Raw genomic sequence first — 27,294 nt, 5'->3', positions numbered from 1 at the left:
GACACACATCCGACCTGCTGCTGTGAGGCAGGAAACCCCAGAACTGCTCAGGACTGAAGCAGATTATGACCAACTCTGGATATCCACTGACTCTGCATTTTCTGAGACAATAGAGCAGCCCCACCCTCTAGCTGGTGACCTGAAATTCCAGCTTACAGAACACTTCTTGCCTCCCTGTGAAACAGCCAGACCATTGGGATGCTGATCCTGAGAGGGTTCACCTTCTCCTGCCTCTGGGTTTGTAAGTAGACATTTCCATGTGCAGGAGGCAGTGAAATCATCCTCATTTCCATTTCTTCAAATGCTGCCTTAGTTGCTCATGAGAATTTTTCTCTTTGCTTGCAGTTGGGCTTGGGCAGTTGGAGCAACCTGAAATATCGGTCACCAGAGCGACAGATGAGAGTGCCCACATATCCTGTATAGCTTCTATTCCAGAATTCAACAACATACATATACATTGGTACCGGCAGAAAACAAATCAACAGATTGAGTATCTAATGTATGTCAAGACAAGCTACAATCAACGCCCCCTAGAAGGGAAGAACAAGAAAATTGAAGCAAGTAAAGATTTTCAAACTTCTACTTCAACCTTGAGATTAAATTACTTGAAGAAAGAAGATGAAGCCACCTATTACTGTGCGGTCTGGATAAACACAACATGAGAGCTTCTAGACCAGCCTGCATAAGAACCATCCCCCATCTGTGCCCACCCACATCCTTCTTGGCAAGCACAGCTACTTGATGCTCAGCCAAGGGCCAACCGAGCCTTCTTCCCACACAGCACTTTTGGGACTTCCAGGAAATATCCTGGGTTCTATTTCCCCAGTGAGATCTTAGGTCCTGTGGATTACCAACTAAAGACAGAACAGCCTTCACACTAACTCAGGGCATCTGAGAGCGAGAGCTATTCAAATACAGGATAGGGAGCTCAAAGTGTGATCTGGTCTTTTGTTAATTCTTTGCACAGAGGCTTGCAGTAAGTGAATGACTTAGAATTAAGTCAGGAGAAGGCTAAATGTGAGGAGAGATAGGAATCCCACAGGGCTATTTCCTGCTACAGTTTCCCAGTGTCTTCATAAGCACTGGGGATTTTCAGAGATTACAGGATCTGTCTTTAGTTATAATTTATAGTTTATAATGAAGAAAACTAGTGACCATTGCACCTGTAACTAAATAATCAGCTCAGTGGGGGCTATTAGAGACCAATGTACAGTTTGGGGGAGGCAGGTCAGTGTAACAAAGCTTGGTCTACACCCTGGACTCATGGCTTATACTTTAGTGGTCTGCAAAGAAAATCATGTACTAAAGTAAGAGCATCAGGGGATGCAGTGGGTCACAGAACAAATTAGAAAACAAAACAAAAGAGCATGTTGTAGTTGCTGGGCTGCTTAGGAAGAGGGAGGTTTGGGATGAGGTGAGTAAGAAGGGGGGGCTAGTTAGTATGACCACAATGTGTTATATGGGTGTATGAAACAATAAATTAACAAAAAGAGGAAGAAATCTCCCTGTACCTCACAGAACGATAATAAAACAATCTTTGACAATTATGATTATTCTGAGTCTAGTAGTGGGATGATTGAGTACAACCAAGAAATAATGTGTCAAAATGCTAAAAGAAAAACAAAAACAAAAACACAAGTTCCTGTCCCATGCTGGAATCTACTTTCTGTGGACTGAAGTTCCCAGGGGAGAGCTGTCTGTTAGAACATCCATGATGGTGAAGAATTGAAGTGTTGTGGTCTTGATGCCAAATCATCCTGAACTATCTTTAACCATCATTTTAATTGTCCTTGTTTGTGTTTAATGAGCATCTTTATGACTGACTAATGGATAAATCCTGTAGGAATACATTAACATCCCACTAGCTGGCACTGACCCAAAGGCTAAGCATGCTATGAGATAGTATCTAATGCCTTTGGTAGAGATTCCCTCACTTTGCTATATAATCCAACTACTTGATTTTTTACCAAAGTATTTGAAAAGTACCTTGATTTGTTTTATTACTACAAAAACTTCATTAAACTGTTTCCAGGTTGGAACATAGCATTTGTGATAAACTCAATCCATGATTCTGGAAAATGATCACTTACTGTTCCATCTGAAATCTAACTCTCCTTTTTCCCATTACAGTGAGAGCCAGGTTTTGCAATGATACTTGTACTTAATGTAATCACATAATTAATGTGGAAAAATTATGGGTTCAAAAATTATCCTTAGGTAGATGTGCTGATCACCTTTGGGAGGCTGAAGCAAGAAGAGTATGACATTGAGGGCAGCCTGGGCAACACTGCTTCAGAGGAGGAGAAGAAAGAGGGAGAGGCAGATAGAGACAGACAGGCAGAGAGAGACAAAAAGACAAAGAGACACAGAGACAGGCCAGGAGAAGGCAAATCAGAAGAAAAGAGTTTTTTATATTACAGATATCATTAGTATTAATAATAGAGGTAACATAACATTGGACTATCCATAGTTTAGGTACATTTTATCCTATGGTTTTATTTAAGATGTTTCCGTGATTTGCCCTAACATTCTCCTTATTCTCCTGTCCCTTAATTTATAGATTTCTTTTTTTCACATGACCCAAAGGACTCGAATGTTACATCCCTGTGTATCTTAAGATTTATTATGCTTTGACTGAATGATCCGACTTCTCTAGCTTGTCTCCAGTCACTGGTATCCTACTGTCCCCATGATTATTCTACTGATGAGACTTTCCACTTAGCTTTTTTATTTGACGTACTACATTTTTACTTCAAGCATTGTTTTTGTTTGACTTTTCTTCCACATCTCTACACTTGGTTCAATTCTAGTTTCATATTCTGAATTGTCTTTGATATTTCATTTGCTTGTTCTCAATGAGCATTCATCCAGCTGTTTTATTCGTATCCTCTTTGTATCCATATAGGAGTGAGTTCTTGTTCTCTTTGAAAATATATTTTCATGAAAAATATCTATAATTTAAAAAATATTTTTCTGAAGTTTTGTCTAAATTTCTCTAACTGGGGATTACATGTTTAGTAATTTAGGAGGAAACATAGTCTGAGCTTTTTACATAGCTTATGTTTTAAGATTAGTCTTGCACACTTGGAGGCAATTTGCTGGTTTGGTCTTTGGTATGAGTTTCTCGTCAACTTTTACTGAGTGAGTGTTTTGCTCTCTCCCTATTGTTCCCTGGGCTTAGTTAGTTTTATATCAGATAGATAATACTTGAAGCTCCATACTGATCTATGAGTGAGAAAGCTGTCCTGACACGAGCACAGTTGTGAAGTGTATGACCTCTGACCTTACCAGTTGGTGTTATGCTTGAGCTGGCATAGAAGGAACAGGGAGCTGCAGTGTCAGGGGTGTTGCCTCTAGGTCTTAGGGAGCAGGCAGGGTCCAGTGGCAGTGGGGATTGTGAATGCCAGAGGTTGGTGATATGGTCTCCAACTTGACAACTGGGCAGGTATTCTGGAGGGTCCTATACATGATTCTGGAGTTTGCGATGCCAAGAGTTAGCTAAGATGTGTGCAATTTATTTTTTTTTTATCACTCTGTTTCTCAATACTACCTAAGTGAATCTTTGTTACATATCCATTCCCTGAAATTGATTGTTTGGCTTTGGTTAAATTACATATTTTTTATTTCATTTACCTAATTTGCAATGGAGAATATGATGTTAACTTTAGTGAATTATTGAAAGTTATCACCAAATAATCTACATTTGTAAAGCCTATACCCATCCACCATTAAATAACTGATGTTATTGAATAACTGTTAGACAGTTGATCTGGATATTAGCACATTTTAGTGCATGAAATTATTTAGACAACTAAATATATAGGGCTGCTGACTAAAGTAAGCAGGTTTGTTTTTAATGCTTATTAAAACGGTACACGACATGTCATCCTTAAGTTGGCCATTTAATGGCAACACTCAATAGCCAAAGAAAGTCTGAAGCAGGTTTCTTTGTCTGGATGGTTAGAAGTCTAATGTTGGGGTTGAGGTAAATTCTCTGTCTATAATAGCCTACCACCAAATATTCCAGGTGAAATGTAGTGTGAGCAGCAATGTTAGTAAACTTTTGCCCAAGAGAAAGTTCAAATGTAGACATCAGGTACTATGTATCTTCTATCTATCTATCTATCTATCTATCTATCTATCTATCTATCTATCTATCATCTACTTATCTATTATTTAGCTGTCTACTCAGTTCATATCATCTCTATACTTATGCATTTATTTGTCATCTATTATCTACTATTTACTTGTCATCAATCTTTTATCAGTCATCTGCCTGTCTGACTATTATCCATAATCTATATATCTATCATCTATCATCTAACATTTACTTATATGCATTTATTATCTAACATCTGTTTCAGTGCTATCTCAATCACCTCCATCATCTCCCTTCTTTCTCTTCTTTCTCTCCATCCTTACCTTTCTCATCATTCTCTTCCTTCTCTCTAACTCTATCACTTCTCAGATTAAGCACACAATAACTTTACTTTTTAAACAAGTAAGCAGCTTCTTTATATTAATAAATTCAAGTAGAAAAGTGGAAAACAAGGTTTTTATTTAAAATTTGATGAGTAAATCAACTTTTGTAGCACACCTTGATGAATATGAGATTTCTCTTTTGCTACCCTGCATGTTTTAGCTAAAAATTAATAATTATGAACAGGGTAAGAACAGAAGGTGTTCATTCAAAGCAGTGTATGTACTTAATCTGTAGCTGCATGATTATTAGAATACCTGAACTCAAGCTTGAGAGTCTGGGGAAACTCTGCATCTATGAAGGGTTTTCACTATTCATAAGGTTCTGCAATTTTCTTCTATAACTGTGGAATTCTCATCTCATTCTATACTGTGTATATTAATGGAACTCTTCCTGTGTGATTATAATCACATACTGTTTGGACCCTGTTAAAATAATATGAAAAACATTAAAATAAGCTTCTTAAAAAAGATGTCAGGAAGAATTGTCTTTGAGACACCTATGAACAACAGATAGGGAACAGTTGTCATTACCTAGGAAACAATGACTCTGTTATCATAACATAGGTATAGCAATGAGGTCTTCTGGTATCGAATGGTTCCTTTGCAATGAACATGATAAAAATGACCCTGTGACACAACTCTGAATCATGTCTTACCCTCCTCCCTGGCTGCTTCTCCACAGAGCTAGGGCTTCACGTTAATCTACTGCAGCTGAGGTCCAATTCACTGTCTCTAATGTCCTTTGCAACTATCATTGGAAATGCAAAAACTCCTCCCCCTGAGTTTTTCCTTCAATCTTTGACTTGAGTTTTTAAGTTGATTTTGTTCCCTTCTGTGCTTCCACTATTTGTGTATTTGAAGTCAACTAGGAATTTAAAATATTTGAACAATTTCTAATTTCTCTTCCTCACTTTTAAGATGAAGACTCCAAAATGAGACTGTCTCATTATCAGTTGTACTTCACCAAATGACCAAACAAGACAGTGCACCTAAGTGCATAAGCTGCAAGCTCTCTAGGTGTTGGAAATTTGGTTCTAATGCTTTGATTTAATCAGGAATCGGTGTGTCCAAATGCTGAAGGTCCTTGCCCCCGATTGTTTTTAATTGATCAATAAAGATGCCTACGGCTAACAGCTGGTCATGGGGTAGGACCCTTAGAATTGCACGGGTGAGGACGCAGATAGCAATAGGAGAGAATCAGGTTGACTCGGAGTGGAAGGTTGAGATGCAGGAGCAGCAGGAAGTAAAGCCAACCAGCCTTGTGAGACTTCGGGTAAATGGTCACTGGCCACTCCCCCGATTGGGCCTGGGGTAGCAGGGAAAGGTTTAGGAGTGACCAGAATTTGAAGCAGCCAAGGCATTTTAAAAATAAGCTAATTTGTGTGTGTGTCCTTCATTCGAAGGTCCAAAGATAGGTCTTGGGTAGGTACACACATGCGATCTGCCAGGAGCTTAAGCGAAAACTCACCACAACATCTGGGTCCTCCATCCAGAACTCCATTCTACACTGGTACAAATTGAAAAAAGGGGGACCACTGAGATGAATCCTCTATGGCTCAGCAAAGACAAACCCAACTCCCACTTGGAAACAGATGAGAAGAATGACTGTACCTTTAGAAACAATGTTATCACATCAGATGAAGTCACATACTATTGTGCCAACTGTTATCTCAGTGTCTCAGCATCTGAAGGGACCTGTAAGAAAAGATTCGTATTCCTGCTCCTTGGCTTCCCTCACAGTCAAGAAATCACCAAGGGCCTTCAGTGCTCTTATTCACAGGTTCATGGGTATTGGGACTGGGTATATCACTGGGACTTAGGATTCACTTAGCTCAAAGCTGTCATTGCAAAAGAGGAAGCTTGTCCCCAGAGTGGTTCTGAAACTGGTAACCTACAACACTTATCTCTGTGGCTTTTCCTGTCTCTCTTATGATCAGTGCCAAGCCAAGCTTCTTTTAGAAAATGTTTTGATTAGATTTAGTTCTCAACACAACCTGGAAAGAGAGTATGAATGGGGAATTGTCATTGGATTATGATGGCACCTGTGAAATCAAAATGACACAAGTCTGTGAAAGTGTATGCCTTGCACCTCTTGCATGTCGGTAGTATAGATATAGTATATATTCTTAAGAAAACAATATATGAGGGGACTTCCGCCTTCTAGACCAAGCAGAGAGGGGCCACCCAGAACCCCCTCTGACTGGCAATCTGAATTCTTGCTTAGGCTGTGAGGCTAAGCACTGCAAGGGAATATAAATAAAAGTTAAAAATATCTCTCTGGGTTCCCTGAAGGACAAGCCTGACTGCATAAGGGTTGAGGCCAAAAGTATCCCCTCTCCAGGAAAAAGACATCGGGATGAGTATGGCCCTCATGCCTCACTGGACAACGACAGGGGGACCGGAGCCATTACAAAGTCCCCTTCAATTACTGGAGGTCAGGCCTCTATCCCCGCCTTCACAAGATTAGAATCACCACAGCCCTTCTACACTTAGAGAAGGGAGGAGATGTCAGGGGCAGCCCTGCTTACACACTGAAGGCCTAAAATAAGCCATAGGCCTAAAATCAGCAATAGGCCTGTCATACATGTATACTAACACCAAGTCTTGGGTCTCTGTGGAAAAACATTGAAATAGATGGCTATAAGCTATTGTAAACAGGCAGCTTTTGTGGAAATTTACCAGCCTGAGTAGTCATAGACCTTGTAAATAGGTAGCCTTGGCAGATAATACCAACTTAGATAAGGACAAGTGAATCATAGGCAGAGTCATAGTGACCTGTCCCCTGAACCTTCACCAGCTGATACCCTGTTCTGGAAGATACCTGTACTCCCCTGAACACTCACGCTCCAGTGTCATCCCCTTCCCCACGTCCTGCCTTTTTGTGTTTATAACCCCTGTGTGAATAAGTAAAAATTACGATTTGATTTTTTAAAAAAAGAAACCCTAAAAATAAATGAATGGATGAATAAATAAATAAATAAATAAATAAATAAATAAAATTTTAAAATAAAGAAAAGAAAACAGTATATGTATATAAAGCAAATAGCCTGCTCAGCTTTCTCATAGAAATCCTACCTCGTTATGGACCAGAAGTCAGTAAACAACATCAACATTTCTGGAAGAGAGCTGATGTGAACTCAATGTATAAACTTTTATTTTTTTCTCAAAATGCCAATTTGGGGTTGGAGAGGTAGCTTAGCACGAGTGTTTTCTGTTATTACAGAGGTCCCAGGTTCAGTTCCCTGTACCCACATGAAGACTCACAACTGCCTGTAACCCAGGGGATTCATGCCTTCTCTGCCTTCTGTAGGCACTGTATATATATTTCAAACACACACACACACATGCAGGCAAAATATTCACAGACATAAAACTAAAATTTTAACATTTACATGTAAAACCATATTCAAGATACAGTTTTTTTCTAAAGTCTTGTCCTCTCACCTGGCTTGGTGGCTGAGCGAGGACTGTTGATGGTCAGTTGTTCTGATCGTCAAAAGTCCTTCATCCTCTGGGACAGAATTCATGTGTGCTTATGGAATGCAGACCTGGACTGTTGAGTTTTAGACATGGTAGTGAGCCAGACTGGTAGGTGCCTCAGCTGGGCTCCAGAACATTTCTGGACATTCCTCTCCTCCTGTTGAGGTGAGCAACAGGAGTTCACTGCAACTGCCTTCAGGAGGCATTTTTTTTTCTCTTTTGTCCAGATTTTCCAAATACCAGATTTTAGTTTCTACTTTCTAGTGTAAATAAGGAATGAATGTATAATTGCATGGGAGGTAGAATTGTATAATTTTATTTTCTTATATGTGAGGAAAAAGGAAGTCATCGTTGAAGCCATTTCCTAGTAGGCACCACCCTGATAGAGAATCCAGATGTTAAGAGGTCTTGTATCACAAACCATGAAAGGCTTGGTTCACCATCCTTAAATTTTGTTTGGTTCGTACTTTCCCATAGCCATTGCTAGAGAGCTTTCTCCCTCAAGAATCCTCCAAATTACTGAAGGAGTGACCTTGACATTTCTGAGAACAAAGGTGTGTTTGATGAATTTTCCTTGCAGTTTCATCAAAATTAAACATCTGAGAGCCACACAAAAAAGAGACTTAATTCTGAGAACACATTTCCTGGTACGTTAGAAAAGTAGTCGGTCTGTGATGTGGTCCAACCCTCTAGCTTTTACCCGTCCCACTGTCTGTTGATACTTCCCAGTCATCAATACCTTAGACAAGAGAAGAGTTTGTGAAGGAAACATACAAATTATTGGAAGACACAAAACTGTCCAAAGGAATCCAGGTCATCTTTCTAAGATAAGAGTTACTAAATAGCTCATCAGACTGAAGTTCAAGAGAGGGCTCCTGTTTTTGTAGAAGTGCTGAACAATGTGTCAGGCAAATCATGGGTCAAGATATTTGCCAACGGGACAAAGCTCATAGTAATTCCCTCAGGTAAGGAACTGTTGTGTTGTTATCTTAGAGTGAATAACCAACGAGATTTTTTTTCTTGGTTTTAGAAAAAAATAACAATTATGATCAACGATATCTCACCACAACTCCTCAGTTATGAATTACTGGATATGAATAAAGCTACACTGTAAGAAATTCCTTCCTTCCTTGTCAGTTAGCAAACTGAAATCCTGTATTCAAAATGCACAGACAAGATAGCAGTTAGAATTCTGTGAGGACTGTTTATGCTACTCACCAATATCACTTTATATCAGGTTACATTTTTTGTAGAAGATCTTTTAAGTGGGACTCCTCAAAGTGAAATTTAATTAATTTCTTCTATATATATTTGGAGAAGTAAGAAGTTATGTAATAATCTACCTAGATGTCAATTATTCCACTCATCTGAATCATAAAATGCCCATAAATATTATTTAATATATGTTTATTGAATGCTCAAATACATGAATACTGTAATTGGTTCATAAAAAGTGAAGGAACATTTAAAAATGTAATTCCATGCTAGGCTAAACACTGGTTTATGCATGAAAACCTTTTAAGGGAACAGATATTTTATTATAGTTATTAAAGTCCCTATTGATCATAGAAAAATTGTTAAGATACTTAAATAAGCACAAACACCTGCTACCATCGCTCATGGCCATTATTCTGTAAAATTTCCGTTCATCATTTGTCTGGGTACGTTTTAATTATATTTACACAATCAGGGTAGAGTAGGTGCACAATACTGATTCTGAGTGTTTTTTTCAATGGTACTATGCTACAAAGATTCTACCTAACCATTGTTCTTAAAATTATTCATATTTTCATTCATAGTTGGGCTGTACCGTAAAGATAATGACCTCCAGCTTTAGTTAGAGAATGCGCTACTTGAATTACAAATGCATGGGAGAGTGACATATTCAGTCAGTCTAAGAGACAAAAACCTTTATCACTTGTGTATCTTTAAAGTGAGAACTAAAGTAAGTCTCTGCAACCTATAGTGAGCAGAAGTCTACAGTGAGTGCTACAGTTGTAGTTCGTCTTCTGAGCACTGTGCACCCATTTGTGTCAAATCCATTTAATATCCAAGTCTCCCTAATAATTTTCTTTTTTATATTTTACATGTTCCTACAGACAAACGCATTGACTCAGACATTTCTCCCAAGCCTACTATTTTTCTTCCTTCTGTTGCTGAAACAAATCTCCATAACGGTGGGACATACCTTTGTCTCCTTGAGAATTTCTTTCCTGATGTTATAAGGGTATATTGGAAAGAAAAGGATGATGATAAGATTCTGGAATCTCAAGAGGGAACCACCATGAAAACTAATGACAGATACATGAAATTAAGTTGGCTGACGGTGACTGAAGATTCAATGACTAAAGAACATACTTGTATTGTCAAACACGAAAAAAACAAAAGAGGAGTTGACCAAGAGATTTTCTTTCCTCCGATAAATAAAGGTATGTGTAAGTTAATGTACATACAATTTTACATATGTAAAAGAGAATAGTCCTATTGTTATAGTATATATTTATAAAAATAAATCATGAATCTCTCTTCAATCTTAGAACATTGTAAGCACAGAACCATGCTGTTCTGTCCCCGAGAATGTTGCAGGTGGAGAAAAACTAGCAGAATATTTGCTTTCAATTTACTCAGCCTCAGTGACACTATGTAAAACATGACTATCATATCATATGTTTTAAGAATTACTGCATGGATTAAGTGAATGAACATACCCTAAAGCATTTAGCAACTCAGTGCATGAATTGCAGTTTCCATTTTGCTGACCTTACTTGATTTAGTCATAAGAACAATACACCTCTTTCAGAAATGTTCTACCTATAAAATAATCAAAATTACCTAAGTTGATTTTGATACACTAAATTTTATTCGCAGAAAGCTTTTAACTGACAAGATAGTGCTCACACAAAATATTTACATTCAACAGCAATAACAACAAAAATAGGTCTATTTGGCCACTGAAGGTGTATACAAGCCTTGAGGTTTTCTGTTTGTTTGGTTTTTTTTAACATGGCACTGTTACACCGCATTCACCATTTAAATTTGGACGATGCTAACATATACAACACACCTCTGTTTTCCATGGTGAATAGATTTCTTGCCATTGGTAAATGCAGCCACTTGGGTAAACAATTGCTATGTCACCTGTAAGCCAGACTGAGTGAGATGTGAATAGTTTAGGATGAGTTAGAGTCCCAGTGGCTGCAGAGGAGAGTCTGTATTCTGTTCCTCATCATTTAAAGTCATGCATTATTTAGGAACCATTTCGTAGGCACTTTCATACAACTAAGTAGAGAGGTGAGTGAGCAAAGACTGGTGGTGGGCCACGAGCTAGCTCACTGTTCGGGTATTTTGTCATCTTTTTTTGAAAGAATTCCAAAGTCCCGGAATGACAGAGACAATTTTTTTTATTTCCTCCCATTAACAAGCACTTTTGATCTAGTGGAGAAACATACAAACGACAAAACCTGAGGACATTTGCCATTTGATCATCAGATGTCCTCAGTAAGTCCTTATCCTCTGGAATACTTTGTTTCAATAGTGGCCTGCCATGTCTGTCAAATTGTCTGCCTTCACCTATGGTTGTCATGGAGAGAAAATAAATTAGCAACCATGAAAGAAGTTGTTTCCTACAGCATAGCAAATCACTACAAGATAGCCCCATATTCTACTTCTATATTCTAGCTTAAAGAGATAGAGGCTAGATAAATATACAAAGCAGAAGGCTACCATAACCATTTTGATTATGTTGTGACCTTCCTAGTGGTCAGGGAAAATAAAGAACAGTAAAACCCTTAGGGATGAAGCTGTGCAGAGGAGACATTTCACTTACTAAAATTTGATTACAGTGAACTCTAAAACAAGCATCTGCCATGTGCATCTCCTGGCAGGAAAAAGAACAAGAGCATTTTTTTGTAGCAGAATTCAACAAAGAGTTTCTGATGCTGCCTCCAGGGTATGTTTTGTCTCGATAGTTGAAGCTTCAAAGTCATACAGTGATATAGAACTTAATGACATAATTATAAAAGAACATGAAGCTGGTCTCTAAGACTGTAATTACCTTTGGGGGAAAGAGTTTTAAAACATAGATTATATTATTAGTAACTCTACTCTTTGTACCTCAATCAGTACATGCTGATAGTGATTTTCGTTTCTCTTTTAGAGAATAGTTACTCAAAAGACAGAAAGTAGACATTTAGAGCCATCAGGCAGACCTTGAAGATAGAAAGCAAACATGATCATATTTATATTTTCATTAAAACACCCATATATGTATTTGTGGCAGATATATACATACATATTTGAGTGTATACTTATATATTTGAATCCATTTTCATGCACACAGAACCTGTTCTTCAATAAAATTGAGTAGTGGAAGGAAATCGATATCAATGAGAACACATGTAGCAGAAAAATAAGTTCAAAGAACAAATGCGTACTTTTCAACATCATTTAAAATAATTAAACACCATATTATTTTTACTTTTAAAAACTCACACTTGTCTCTCTCATCTCAAGTTTTATACAGAAAACTAGAAATGTAACTTGGATTAGCTGTGTATCCCCATAAATAGCTGCACAGGGACCTTTAGGTATTAGAATTGAGATCTTAGCAGGTTTTTTTCTTGGTGGTGGTGGTTGTGATGGTGGATTTATTTATTTATTTATTTATTTATTTATTTATTTATTTATTTTAGATAAAAGACCCTTATTTTATATCCCTGGCTATCCTGGAACACGCTGTAGAAACCAGGCTTGCTTTTCATAGTCTGACATGAAAGCCAAGCACTCCTAGGCCCATAGATCAACCTATACTCTGCTTATCTTTCCATTGAGCATGTATTTGTACATCTTCTCTTTTGTTGCAGACAGTGTTCTAGGACCTAGTACACAGGATAAGTAGGTATGAATAGGAAGTGTTGGGAATTACATCGAGTTGTGATAAACGTGTGATTGTTGTGACCTTCAGTAGGTTCACATGTAGAATCTTCATATATGAATGTCACCTACTAAATTACATACAATGCAACAAACCTTTCTGGGATTGCAAGGCTCACATTTTAATGGTCGTCTTTTTTGACATTAAATTTCTATGCACATATGTACAAATATGTATATTCATATGTTTATATACACATATCTATAAATACAGTAAAAATAATAGCCATAGATAGTTGACTAGTGTTTGCTTTTCTTTCCTTTAGCTGTCAGCATCAATACTCCCACAGAAGCTGCTTTGAAGACTGAGAATGGTAAGCTTTAGATTGTATTGTCCTCCTTCTAGTCTTTTTACCTTTTGAATACACCCTACTCTAGGTAGAAAAAAGTAGAATGACTGAATTTTGCCAAACAGACTGAGTGCTGAGTGACATTTAAAACAATCAATCATTTCCTTGGAATCATATGAACATAGAAAATTAACAAATGAGACTTCAGTGAGATGCTCTGAATGATTGCAAAGAAAAATCTAATCCATCCATCCATCCATCTATCCCAGATACCCTACCACCCATCCTTTTACCCATCCACCATTTAATGACTGGAACATATGTGATACCAAGTTACTCTAATACTGCTTTTAAACATTGATAAATAAACCTAAACATTAAATTTGATTCAAAGAACCAGACACTCAAGCAAACAACAAAAACCCTACAAAGGCTTGGCTTTCCCCCAAAAGTAACTGTAGAAGAATGCACAGACATATAGAGAAAACAATATATTCTTTATATGATATAATTTTACATACTTTTAACTTGGAGGATAATAATACAGGACTTGAGGACAAAGGGTTACTCATCTAGAAAGGAGTAAAATGTCTCATGTCAAAAGAAGTTGGCTTTTGCAGCAGTAGCCCATGACCAGCATCTTCATACAATCTGGAACGCCATTTTTGCTTAGTGTACAAATCAGTAGGTTTCATGACACCACTTTCATGGGTGTGCACCTTTTGCTCCTATTCGACCATAGTTCCCATCGCTAGCCCTTCCTCCTCATTCTTGCTGGAGTCCATACTCCCCCTTTCATATTCATACATTTATAATCTCTACAATCCAGAGAACTCATGCAACAGCCATCCTTGTAAGTCTGTTTTTTTTTTTTATTATTGGATGATTTATTTACATTTCCTATGTTGTCCCCTTACCCCATCCCCCACCACCCCCTCGGAACCCCCAATCCCCTCACCCCTCCTCCTTCTTCTCTGTGGATGTAACCTCTATCTACACCCCCCCACTCCCACCTCCCCACCCTCAAAATTCCCACCCCCTGGGGCATCCAGCCTTCATGAGGTCAAGGTTCTCTTCTTCCACCTATGCCCAGCAGGGCCCTCCACTTTTACATATTCAGCTGAAGCCCTGGATCCCCCCCCTAAGTGCTCCCAGGATGGTGGTTTAGACCCTGGGAGCTGTGGTTGGTTGGTATTGTTGCTCTCCTCATGGTGCCACAAACCCTTTCAGCTCCTTCAGTCTTCACTCTAACTCCTCTATTGAGAACCCCATGATCAGTTCAATGGCTAGTTGTGAGCATCTGCCTCTGAATATGTCTGACTCTTGAAGGCCTCTGAGGAGATATCCATATCAGGCTCTTATCAGCATGCACTTCCTGTCTTCCACATCAGCATCTACCTTTGGTGATTGCACATGGGATAGATACTCAGGTGGGGTGGTCTTGAGACGGCCCCTCCTTCAGTTTCTGTCCCTCACTTTGTCTCCATATTTGCTCCCTTGAGTATTTTGTTGCTCCTTCTAAGAAGGACCGAATCACCCTCACTTGGTCTTCCTTCTTTATGGGCTTCATGTGGCCTGTGAGTTGCATCTTGGGCATTTCAAGGTTCTAGGCTAATATCCAATAATCAGTGAGTGAATACCATGTGTCTTCTTTTGTGATTGGCTTACCTCACTCAGGATGATAATTTCTAGTTCCATCCATTTACCTAGGAACCTCTCGAATTCATTGTTTTTAATAGCTGAGTAATACTCCATTGTGTAAATATACCACATTTTTTGAATCCATTCCTCAGTTGAAGGACATCTCCAGGTCCACTAATTAACCCTCTGATGATAATTTTTCTTTATTCTTTTATTTTTTAATGCTTTTAATTGAAAAAGAATTACATGACTTCCCAGCTACCTTTCTTCCCTCCAACGCTTCCCAGTTATGCTACTTCAATATCCACCAGTGATCCTAGACTCCAATATAGATAGCTTCTTTTGGATTATACTTATTTTATTACATATATATATATATACACACACACACACACACACACACACATACACACACAAATAGAACTTGCTGAGTCTGTTTCTGTTGTTTGTGTCTATATGGTTTCAAAACTGACCACACTACACTGGAAAATCCAAAAGGCGTCTCATTTCTGGGAAAGACTAATTTTCCATATTTCATGTATCAGTGCCTGCCTATATTTCTTTGTCTAAATGTGGGACTCTGAGAAGTTTGTTCCCTTCCACATTAACATGTCCATTGACATATTCTCACCTTGTGTTTATACAGACAATTACAGGACAGAGTGTTTCACAACAGACTTCCTGGTATGCTGGCTCTAGTCTGTTTTCTCCCTCTTTCAGGATGCTTCCTAGTCAGAGATGCAGTAACTGTGATGTAGATGTAGACAGTGGGGCTGGGCCCTTGTGACCTGTTGATCTCTGCATTGTGCCAGTTGCTGTTTTCTGTTTTGGTCTCCATCTGGTGCAAATAGAGGCTTCTTTAATGAGGGGTGAGAACTACATTGATCAATGGGTACAAGCATATGATTTAGAATATAATAAAGAACCATGCTAGTCTAGCAAATTGGTGGTGGTTTTGCTTTTTTTTTCTAAAGTATAATACTTCAGCAGCCCAGGAAGCTGGCTAGATTCCCTTACCAGGCAGGATTTCCTCCTACAGCATGGCCTTAGCTCCATTTAGAAAAGAAATAATGACATTTGCTGGTAAATGAATGGACTTAGAAAACATTGTATTGGATTAGGTAAGAAAGACCCAGAAAGACAAATCCACATTTTCTCACCTGCAGGTCTTAGCTCTAAATCCTCAGTTGTAAGTATACAACATGGTAAAGCACAGAAAACAAGAAATTATAAAGGGGCCATAGATACAGGGGACTTGGGTGTGGAATAGCAAGATATAAGTGACACGACATGGAAAATGGAATAATGGGATGGGGCTCAACTGGGGAGGAAGGAGATGAATACAGAAGGAGAAGGAAGGAGAGATAACATCAAAGTTATTTGATAAAAACCTCAAAATTACATTATTATATATTTATCTAAAATTATACATAATACTTATAAATATATGTATACACACACACACACACACACACACACACATATATATATATATATATATATATATATATATATATATATATATATATCACATTTTCTTATTCATCCACTTGTGCATCGGTATCTTTGCTGGTTCTACATCTGGCTATTGAGAATAGTGCTACAACATGCCCTGATTTCAAATCTTTCTGAGGTATACCAACTTAGTTTTCTTTGTATATACCTAGTAGTTATAGAGCTGGGTCATATGGTAGTTTTATATTATTTTATTTTTGAGGCGATACCACAGTTCCCACCAATAATGCATAAAAATTATTTATTTTATCTTTAGGTATTGTCTCTATCATTTGTCCTTAGTTTTCCTAATTATTGAGATTCTGAATGGGATGAGATGGAATCTCATTGCCGTTTTAATTTGCTTTATTCTGACGGCCAAAGATTTTTATGTTTATTGGCCACTAACACTTCATCTTTTAAGAACTGCTTATTCAATACATTTGCCCATTTTTTATTAAATTGATGGGAGTTTTGAGTTTGTGAGTATTTCATTTATTCTGGATTTAATCGTAATAGACATGTAGGTAAATGTTTCTCCCAGCATCTGTAGTCTTTCTCTTACTTTTAAAATCATTTCCTTGCTCTGTGGGAGATCTTTAATTTATACAATCCTACCTTTTAATTTTTAAGATTATTACTTGGCTATTGAAGACCTATGCACAAAACCCTGCCAACCATATCTTAAATTATTTTCTTTATGTTCTCCAACAGCAGTCTCAGCATATAAAAAGGAGAGAAGAAAGTTATGGTATGAATATTTGCACAAGTTTTAATCCTATACTTTAAATTATATTGATCCTTAATGACAAATACTTAAAACAAAGTAACAGGATACAAAAGCAACACACAAAATACTTCTCTTATATTGATAATGAACTTCCTGATAAGTGAATTAGGAAATAGAGCATCCACAATATAGGAAAAAGTAAAATACAAATCCAGGAGTAAACCTAATCAATAGGGTGAAAACTCCAATGAATGAAGACTAGAACAGGAAATTTATGGTAGTCAGAAGATTGATAGGTCTCTTATTGTCATAGCTAGTTCAGATTATTGTTAAGTAATGGATATATTATCCAAAGCAATCTAAAGATTCAAAGAAATACCCATCAAAATTTTAATACCTTTGTTTATAGAACTAGAAAACTCTTGAAATTTATATGGTAGTAGCAAAGATCTCAAATAACCACAAATATCCTTAACAGAGAAATATGGAATATCACAAGATCTGCTTTCAAATTATCCTACAGTTCCACAATAACAAAACCAGTATGATACACAGAACAATTTAGATATGCAAATGGCATTAAACCAGATTGAATAGACAGAGGACCCAGAAGTTAAGTGTTCTCTTGCCTTATTGTTCAATGCCTTCTCTGCATCTACTGAGATGACTGTGTGGTGCCTGTGCCTGGATCTACTGATATCTTGAACTATAGCTATTGCTTTGTGTACTGTAGATCATCCCTGTGATGCTATGACACTTTTAGTGTCTTCTAGCATCTGGTTTGCATGTATCTTATGGCAAATTTTGTCTATGCTCACCAGGAAAATTTACTCTGTAGACTTCCTCACTTGGTTTTTGAATGAGGATATTAGTGACTATATAGAAAGGGTTTTGTAGGGTTCCTCCCCTTTCTGCTTGGTAGAATAGTTTGAGGAGCAGAAGTGTTAACTCATATTTAGATATCTGGTAGAATTCAGCCATGATTCCATATAGTACTGGGCTTTTCTCTATTAGGAAACTACTAATGCTTCAATCTTACTCCTTTTATGGATTTTGTCCTCTTGATTTAGCTTGTCTTATGCATCTCATGCTTCATATACTCATTCTGTAATGTTTATGCTGTGGAGAAAACAGGTTTCCCAGCAATGCGCAGAGATTCCCTGGACTTCCTTAGTACATCTTATAAGGCTGCTTTTCCATCTCGTTGTATTAAATTGCATTGCTGCAGTCTCGCTTTGGCTACTTTGCCTAATTTGTCAATCTTGTTCATCTGTTCAAAGGACCAACTCCATTTCATTGCTTCTTTGCTTTCTTCTTTCAGTCTCTACTTCATTTCTTTCTGCCCTGGTTTTTATTATTTCTGTTATTCACTGCTTCGAGTTTTCTCTTGTTTCTGTTTTAAAGATGTTAAAGTGAATTCTTGAATTATTTTTCTGAGATTTCTTTTTTAGATAAACACCAGTAGCTATAAACTCTCTTCTCAGAAGTGCCTTTGTAACACCCCAAAACTTCTAATAAGTTTCTCTTTCATTTTCACTTAAGTCTAAAACTAGTTTCTATTTCTTTCCTGATTTCTTTAATGAGCCACTAACCTTTCCATGTCATTCTGTTGATTCTTCAGACATTTGCGTTCCTTTTTACAATTTCTCCTGTCACTTACATCTCGTTTTGTCCCTATCTTGTTTAGATAAGATAAAATAACTATTTCTTTTATTATTTGTTAACACTAGTCTCATGATGTAAACTAATATTTGTTTGAAACAAAGTTCCATGAGCTTCTAAGAAGAATGTGTATTCTCAGTGAGTTATATATAATATTCTATAGAGGTGTGTTAAGTTCATTGGAAGTGTGGGACAATTTAATGTTGAAGTTTGTTGATTGATTTTGTAGTGTCTGCTTGAGTGTGGTATTGTAAGTTACTGACTTAGTGTATTTGGTCTTTATTTCTTATCTGCTCTTTATTTCTATTATTGTCTGTTTCACTCAGTATTCGATGTATGTGCTTTTATAATTTTATAATTATCACAGCATCTTGATGTAGCATCCTCTTTAGTAATTTTTTGACCTTCTTTATCTCTTCCCTTGATTTTTGGATTGAAATCTACTATCTGCCTATCAAATGATTTGCATTCTTTTGTTCTCAGCCTGTGCATAGCTTTATCAGTTATAGGTTTCTTGCAGACAGCAATTGTTTGATCCTGGTTTTCATTTTGTTTAATTTAACAAGCTCATTGGCATATTGCATGGAAGAATTAAAACCATTTGCATTTCATATTATTAATTAGCATTATAAAGCATTGCTGATTCTGTAGTTCGTGCTGGTTGTACTATGCTTGAAGTAATTGTTCCGTCTTTTCTTCCTCTCCTGCTTTTATTCAGATCTTTCTGTTTGCTGAGCTGTCTGTATCTGTTTCTTCACATATTTCCCTCATGAAATTTGCCCTTTGCTGATTAATATTGTCTTTCTTCTTTTTTTGGAGTGTAAGATTTTAAGATCCTTCAATAATGTGGGCTTGGTGGCCAAGCACAAACTGCTTCATTTTGTGCTTGAAAAGTCTCCATTGATTTTCAGATACTATTTCCTAGATACCACTGCACATATTATCAGCAGATTTTAAGATTTGAAGCTTGTCACTCAGCTCTTTTCTTGTCTTAATGGTCTCTGCTGGAAGCTCTGAAATCCTGATATGTGTGCCTCTGTGACTCAGGATTTTTCTTCGGCGGCTTTTCATGGATTCTTTCTATTGTTGTTTTCATATCTTGGCTTTAAGGACAGTGCAGAAGTTCTTTTCTGATTGTATTTGGAATTTTAAGGACCTCTTGTGCTTGGATGTCTACATCTTTCCCTGGTTTGAGAATGTTCTATTATAGTTTCAGCAGATACATTTTTGAGACCTATAACTAGCTTTTCTCATTTTATCTTAGCTATTCTACTTACCCAGTGGCTTCTCAGGCTTAATCTCTTGATTGTTTTTCAGAATTCATGAATTTATGATCATGCTTGTTTTTCTTTATTGATGTCTAAGTGTAATATCTTCTCAAACAGGTATCTTATTCCAAATATTTTTATTTGGATTAAAAATATAAACTTACTACAAGTTTGATGAAATTTACAAAAGTATTTCCCTCATATCCTATCTATTAAATTCACTTTCAAATCACACATGCACACTTTCAAATCCTTTAAATATTGACCCACTCATTCACTGTTATGAATTACATAAGCTCTTTAAAATTTATCTTTTAATTTGTAGGTAGGACATCTAGTATTCTTTAGTGTTACAGGACAATTAAACATGGTGATATGCAAGATTCATTTACCCAGTTCCTGAAGCAGTAGTAATCACAGGATAGAGAGCATTAATACTTATTAATACTCATGAGCATGTCCACAAGCACCTGACATCCAGAAACCAAGCATATGAATGGGAAATTTGGAGAAATGAGTGATTAGAAAGTTGTGGTTGCCTTCCTCTGGTTAGATAGAAATTGGCCTAAACCAGACTCCCTCAAGGGCATTATGATCCTTTTGTTGACTCTAAAGTTAGACACATTCATTGTAGGTAGAACATAAGATATCAGAAGTTTGAAATCAGCCCATTCGAAATTTCTTCTATTGACCATATCTTTTGTGCAACATTCTGGCAATTTTTTTGCATGGAAGTATAGATATAGAAGAAAAGCAGGCAATCTGTAATATAATATTTCAGGTGTGGAAAAAAATGTATTCTTCACAATATATAGTTTGGTATCTTTGTGTACAAAACTATACAGCAACCATTATCTACAATATCTCAAAGTAACATCAATTATGTTTGGAATTTTGAGCCTCATATTTTTAACATGGCTTCTCTGGTATCTGTGTCAAGATTTCATATATATCAATTCACACACACACACACATACACACACTTTCAAATAATAAGCATGAATAACTAACTAGTGACTTAATTTCTTTCAGTTTTCACAACTACTCATGTTAATCCCAGAGAAACTGTGTTGAGACCTGAAAATGGTAAGTTTGAATTTATGGTTGCTTTTACCTCTTGAAGAAGTGTTTTTCTTCTATCACCTCATCTTCTGAACATTCGTGGATTAATGTTATAAAACAAACAAAAGTAATTGCTAAATGCAGTGGAAGAGTTTGAGTTTGCATTATAAATCAATCTTTTCCTCCATGTCACTATAGATTAAAAACAATTTCCATTTGAAACTTTACCTTCAAAAATAGAAGTTTTTTTCCATTATCAGAAAGATTTTTACTGAAAGGAGCCCTGGTAGTTACAAACAAACAAACAAACAAACAAAGTACTCTCCTAAGAAATACTAAGATGCACCAAGTAAGTGCTGTAAGACATGCCAGTAATCCTAGCACTTGGAAGGTAGAGGCAGAAGAATCAAAAGTTCAAGACTAGCCTGACTTTGTTAAATATTTTCATGTGTTCATGGGGTGGGGGTGGGGCTCTGAGAGAGAGTATGTGTTTAAATTCATGTGTGAATATGCATATATATGCATATACATGCTAGAGGAAAACCTTTGAAATGCTCTGAAATGCTAAACACCTTCTTTAAGACAGGTCATTCATTAAGCTAGGCTGCCTGGCTATCTAGCCTAAGGGAGCCCATCTTTCTCTGATTATACAGCACAGTGATTACCACACAGTACACAGGCCTAGCATTTTTATGTGTGTTCTGGAAACCAAACTCAGATTCTTATATTTTCAAAACAAGCACTTTTACTGACCCTGTCTTTAAAAATATCATGTAAGATTTTTGACTATACCATTTAAGCCTGATTCTTTTCTCATACATGGAGTCATTCAGAATTTAACTCATTTAAGTTCTATTGTGAAATTAAATACAATGAATGTGAATTGCTTAATGCATTGCCTGGAATAGCAATTATCATTGTAGAAGTATGAACTTTCATTATCAATTCTGTCTGATGATCTCTCTCTCTCTCTCTCTCTCTCTCTCTCTCTCACACACACACACACACACACACACACACACACACACACACACAAACACACAGCATGTCAAATAATGCCAATGGTAACTCACTAGAACTTGTTCTCATTTCTTCTAGTGAACAATGCTACTGATCTGGAAGCTTGCTTGAAAGAAAGAAAGGGTACGTCGTCGTTTCTTATCTTTACCTTTATCTTGTCACAGAGAACATGCTCTCAATCATCTTAAATTTGAATTTCTCTGCTTTAAAGAAAAGCCATAGTGGCTGCAATTGCTGTTTAGACTGAGTGATATTCTAATTTAAACCACCATTTCCTAACCATATCAACAATTTTTCTTCATACAACTTTGATGAGGGACTATAGGGTTTTTTTTTTACTACTTTTCCCCCTACTAATCACATTTCTTAACACCTACAGAATCCATTTTAGACAAAAGGCCCTTGAGCTGGGTTCTGTGTGTATCTCTCTTGTTACTCCTCTCATACACTGTAATGGTACTCTATTGTTCAGATGTGGCTACTGAGCTAATGTTAAGTCACATGTCACACATTCAGATCTGGGGTACAACGCAGATCATCAAATGGCAACTTGATCACTTACTCAGTTTTGCATTTTTCCTTCTAAGTCACAGAATAAGATATTGTATTCTGTGCAGTGCTATATGAATGGTGAAGAGAATGGGCTTCATATTGTATCTGGCTAGTGGTCCAGTCCTTCTAATGCTCCATCTGTACATATATGCATGAGTGACTTCCATTCTGTAAGCAAGATGTGTTTCACCTGGCAATGGAGAATAATAACCCTAAATTCCCAATTACAGAGATGAGTGCCATAGTGTCAGATGCCCAGTAAAGTTATCATATTTAGTAAGCAGAGTGAGTACTAGTTTCTGTTCCTTTCTCCTGATATATACACCAAGATGAGACGCTTATATTTATTCTAGGGATGACTGTTCTTCCGTTTACTCAGGGCCAAGAGCTCAGATCTGAGGTGTGACATGAAGAATGGACCTGACCAAGGACAGAGTTAAAACATTTTATTACTTTTGATATGTTATCTTCAGGCCAGAAAGAATCATGACCTTGACTCATTAAGTAGCTACTGTGGTTCTCCAATTCCACCATTGTATTAACTGATGATAGCATTTATTTCTTATAAAACTTCAATTACCCATTATATACTAATGAGAGGCTTGAGAAAGATGGGTGAATGTCTTGGGAAACCTGGATTGACAGGCTGCCTCAGGCTTTTCTGTAGAGTCCTCTTCTATAATCTCCTGTGCATTCCACTGAGCTAGCATTGGGTTTCCATAGTCAGTGTCTCCTGAAGGAGCACTGCAGGCTTTATCTACAATGCGTCAGATGTTCTGTTGTATTTGTGCTTATATTTTTTATGTCTGGAATGATAGTTATACTTGGAGATATAAAAAGAAATTAGGTAACATTTCTTTAAAGTCACTTCTGTGGACAAAGACTTGGGCTGTGGGTTACTCAGTACATATTAGGCAAACTATTTTTTCTGTGCCCTGTTTGATTACAAATAGAAATGAAAATTCTTCCTCTACAAAAAGCTATTTATTTATTAAAAAGGTGAAAGTTTCATGTGCAAAGATATCAGAATATTATTTAGAATTTGCTTTGTACATGATGGATATTATCGGTTTTTCACTTCTGACATATCTAAATAATATCTAAACTTTTCCTGCATTTAACCTTCAAATGCATCCGTCTATCCCAAGTGCAACTTATCTTTTCAGTAGTAGTAGAATTCCAAATGAACTTATCAAAGGATGTTATTAATCTGACTTCTAAGATGAGTCCTCTTACTGATTCTGCTAAGAGTGGTAGGTGTTGAGTTGTCCCTTAATGCAGGTCACCAGAAAAAAAAGTTGCCTATGTGTGCTGTTTTGTCAAAATAGCAGATAACACTAACTCCAAGATTCTTTTAGATTTGCTGCAGCTTCAGGTCACCACCACCTCTGCATTCTACACCTACCTCATCCTGTTCTTTAAGAGCACAGTCTACTTGGCCTTTGTTGTATTCTGTCTGTTTAGAAGAACATCCATGCCTTGTGATGGTCAACGTTCATAACAGATGATGAAACAGAATGGTCATGCCATCTTCATCGTTACTGCATCCCAATATCTGCTGAGGGTCCATCTGGGCTTGCTTGCTGGCTTTGACCTCCACAAGGACACATTTGTGTGGTTTTTGTATCATTATTATAGTTCTCACAGCAGAGACGAAACTGATCAACTTCACTCTCCAACAAATAGCTTCCAAGCATCCAGCCATCCTAACCCATCCTCTCTCAGTCCCTCTAGCATCCCCTAGCATCACAGGCCAGATGTACACAAACTGCAGCTCCTAGTCATCCCACTTCATGCCCTAGAACCAGATAATGCTTCCAAAACCTCTACTTCATATGCCCTAGATAACTTTATTTGAACTTAAATTGTGTGCTTTGTTTTATGAAATATAATTTAAAAAAAATCCAGCCTACTTTTGGTATGATGTGTTTTTACTTGTGGCAGTGATTGAAGGTTCAAAGTACAAAGAAACATGACAACTGAACTCAGAAATGTTATGTCTGTTGGTAACAAGGTCCAAAACTATAATCCTAAATCTTAGATGATGGTTGGAAAAATATTCTGGAGCAGTAGATCCTAAGAGGAAGGCCACGTGCAGAAGCCAATGGGACTGCTCTCTCAGGGGAAACTAGGTCATTTAGTTTAAATCATTTCCATGGAAACAGGATGTGTGCTGTGTGATCAACTCTGTGCCTGTTTCACAGCATCATGCCTCCCAATCCTCACATTGTTCATAGGAGAGCTGCCCAAACCCCAGGAGGAAAGCCAGTGGAGGAGATGAACACACAGACTGTAGACCTGAGAACCTAGGTTTCAACCCTGGATCCAGAATTTAGAATCTGTGTGAGATCAAATACTGTGAAAGAAAATTAGAGTGATGTGTCCTCTGGAGCTGTGTACATTATATGGGTTAATAAAGTTCTGTGCTGGCCAGGGCTTGAGGGCCTCTGGTTAAGTTACAGAGTCTACCTTAGAAATACTGTATACCACAAAGGCACAGACTTAGCTTCTAATGCACCAGGCAAATTAAAATTCTCTAAGAGTGTACTGATATGAATACAATTCTATCCTATAGAACATTTAAATTCACTGATTTTCAATTAATAGTCATAGTTTGAAATGAGGTTTGTCTGAATTCAGTGCATTTGTTTTATAGGCATAGATCACTTATGCAATTATTATGTGCCTTCCTCTAAGTCACTCTCAATTGAGAAAAATAAAACAAATGGATTGAATCATCTCAAGATTTCCTGAAGGGCTCGAGTGTCTGTTTTCCTTACATATATTCCAGATCATCTATTGTTCATTGATTCTCAGTCTTTCTTTGGGAAAGACTCTGCTCTACTCTGGAATCACAGTAGTCTCCCCCTCTGCCATCAGTAGAAGTTCTGCCTTCACCCCTGAGTACCTACCACATCCTTGTTTTTTTCTGGGAGAGCTAAAGAAGTTGGCTATGGGTTGCAGGTACTGCAGGGCCATTATTAATGTTCTCAGGATGTGAACAGCATTCTGACACATAGCTCTTCAACTCAGTGAGCTCTGGAAGTCCTCAGACTCGCCATATGGAAGACTCTGATGATGCCAAATATATTTCTGAGGAGGAAGAGAGTTGTGCATCCTTGTTCTTCATCCAAGGCTTGTTCACTAAAATTGATACATATAGGGAAGCCGTGTGCTTCTATGGGAGGACCCTGGACCAGAAATCACACTTCAAAGGCATTTAACAGTCTGTCTCTTAGTCTTTCCCCTCTCACAGTGACCCATAAGGCATATATGTAATTACAGAATCCCATGCTTGATGAACGTCTACACTGTAAAAATTTCAAATCATTGTAAACATCTTTCCATTAAATATTTTTCAATCTTTGAAAGCATTCATTTTTTTCTCCCAGCTATGTGAAATAGATCTTACATTATATGTATGATTTAGTCTCATGATGAAATTTAACTATGTTGTGGAGAACATATTACAGTTTCTATGCACCTGCAAATTCAACTGCAGAAAGCTTAATGAAGAACACTGATCATGGTATGTGGAGCCTTATTTTAAATTTCATTCATACACAGTGAGACAAGGGTGACATTCTATAGGTTGGGAAACCAAGGCCGAGATGAGTAAGAAACCTTCCCATAACTATGCAACTAAGAACTAGAGCAAGGAAGGATTTGAACCCAGGCTGCCTGGGTTCAGCAGCCCAGCCCTTGCCTTCTAAATCATTTGGCTACGGAGCAGAAAAAGGTATTCCTCAGGAAAATCTTCCTCATCAGGCTAAGAACTGATTGACAGAATGATTCACCTTTCATCACCTGGTTGTATGCTTTTGTTCAAAATACAAAGCTAGAGGCCAGTCTGTCACAGATTATTTACGCAAAGCTGACTTCCACACAGACTTCCTGTCCACCAAGATTGTTGTGCTACATATCACAGGTTGGGATAAAATAAATTTGGGAACAGAAGTCTGCACTCAAAGGCACTCATAGAAAAGAATGAAGATTTCCACAGTCTCACATGCAGAAAGTCCTGTCTGGACAGTAGCCTTTCTTCCAAAACTTCAAAAGGCCTTTGAGAAAGGAGTGTGCACAAACCATCTCAACAGCTGGGAGAATTTGGCTAACAAGCTTTTCAGGTTTTCTTATACACTCACGGTGCACGGGTAAGCAGAGAGTCCTTCAAGTACTTCTCAACTATAAACTACAACTAGTTTAGAAACTCTATGACTCACTTATAAAGCAAAGAGAAAACTTCTAGACAATACACTTCAGAGTTTTCTCTAGTACTGATGCACACCACTTTGTATTTTTTTTATTTTGCAATTAAATAAATTTTGCAAAACAAAAATACATTTTATAATGATGAAAGCTCAATCCCTAAAGCCCTCATAGGAATTCAGGAATGGTGATGCACACTTTTAACCTCAACCTGGATGAGGCTAAAACATGCATATTCTTGGTGCTCAGTGGCCAGTCAGCCTAGCTTATGTAGTGAGTTCAAGGTCACTGAGAGAGGACAGTGCTTGAAAGTCAACACCTGGGCTTGCCTCTGTGTGAACATGGACACTTGCACATATGTACAATAACAGACTAAGTATCTTATTCATGTTCTCTAGTGATACAGAGAAGAGATGCCAAATCCCCTTCAGAAAGCCCAACTTTCTGCAGCCCAAGTGTATTCGAACACCTG

The 27,294-nt window shown here is 37.3% G+C and overlaps 1 gene segment (V, D, J or C); it reads left to right on the top strand.

The window, feature by feature from the left end:
• Positions 1 to 25,357, top strand: LOC114640323. The segment is given in 8 exon segments: positions 1 to 241; positions 346 to 650; positions 8,867 to 8,927; positions 10,062 to 10,391; positions 13,161 to 13,208; positions 21,012 to 21,065; positions 22,140 to 22,184; positions 23,972 to 25,357. Coding segments are annotated over 8 exon segments (1,029 nt in total).
• The last annotated feature ends 1,937 nt before the right edge of the window (positions 25,358 to 27,294 follow it).

The sequence above is a fragment of the Grammomys surdaster genome, unplaced genomic scaffold (assembly GCF_004785775.1).
Source record: "Grammomys surdaster isolate TR1022 unplaced genomic scaffold, NIH_TR_1.0 125807, whole genome shotgun sequence".
Classification (NCBI taxonomy): Eukaryota; Metazoa; Chordata; class Mammalia; order Rodentia; family Muridae; genus Grammomys; species Grammomys surdaster.
The sequence above is the reverse complement of the archived record's forward strand: the minus strand, read 5'-3'. Positions and strand labels throughout refer to the sequence as shown.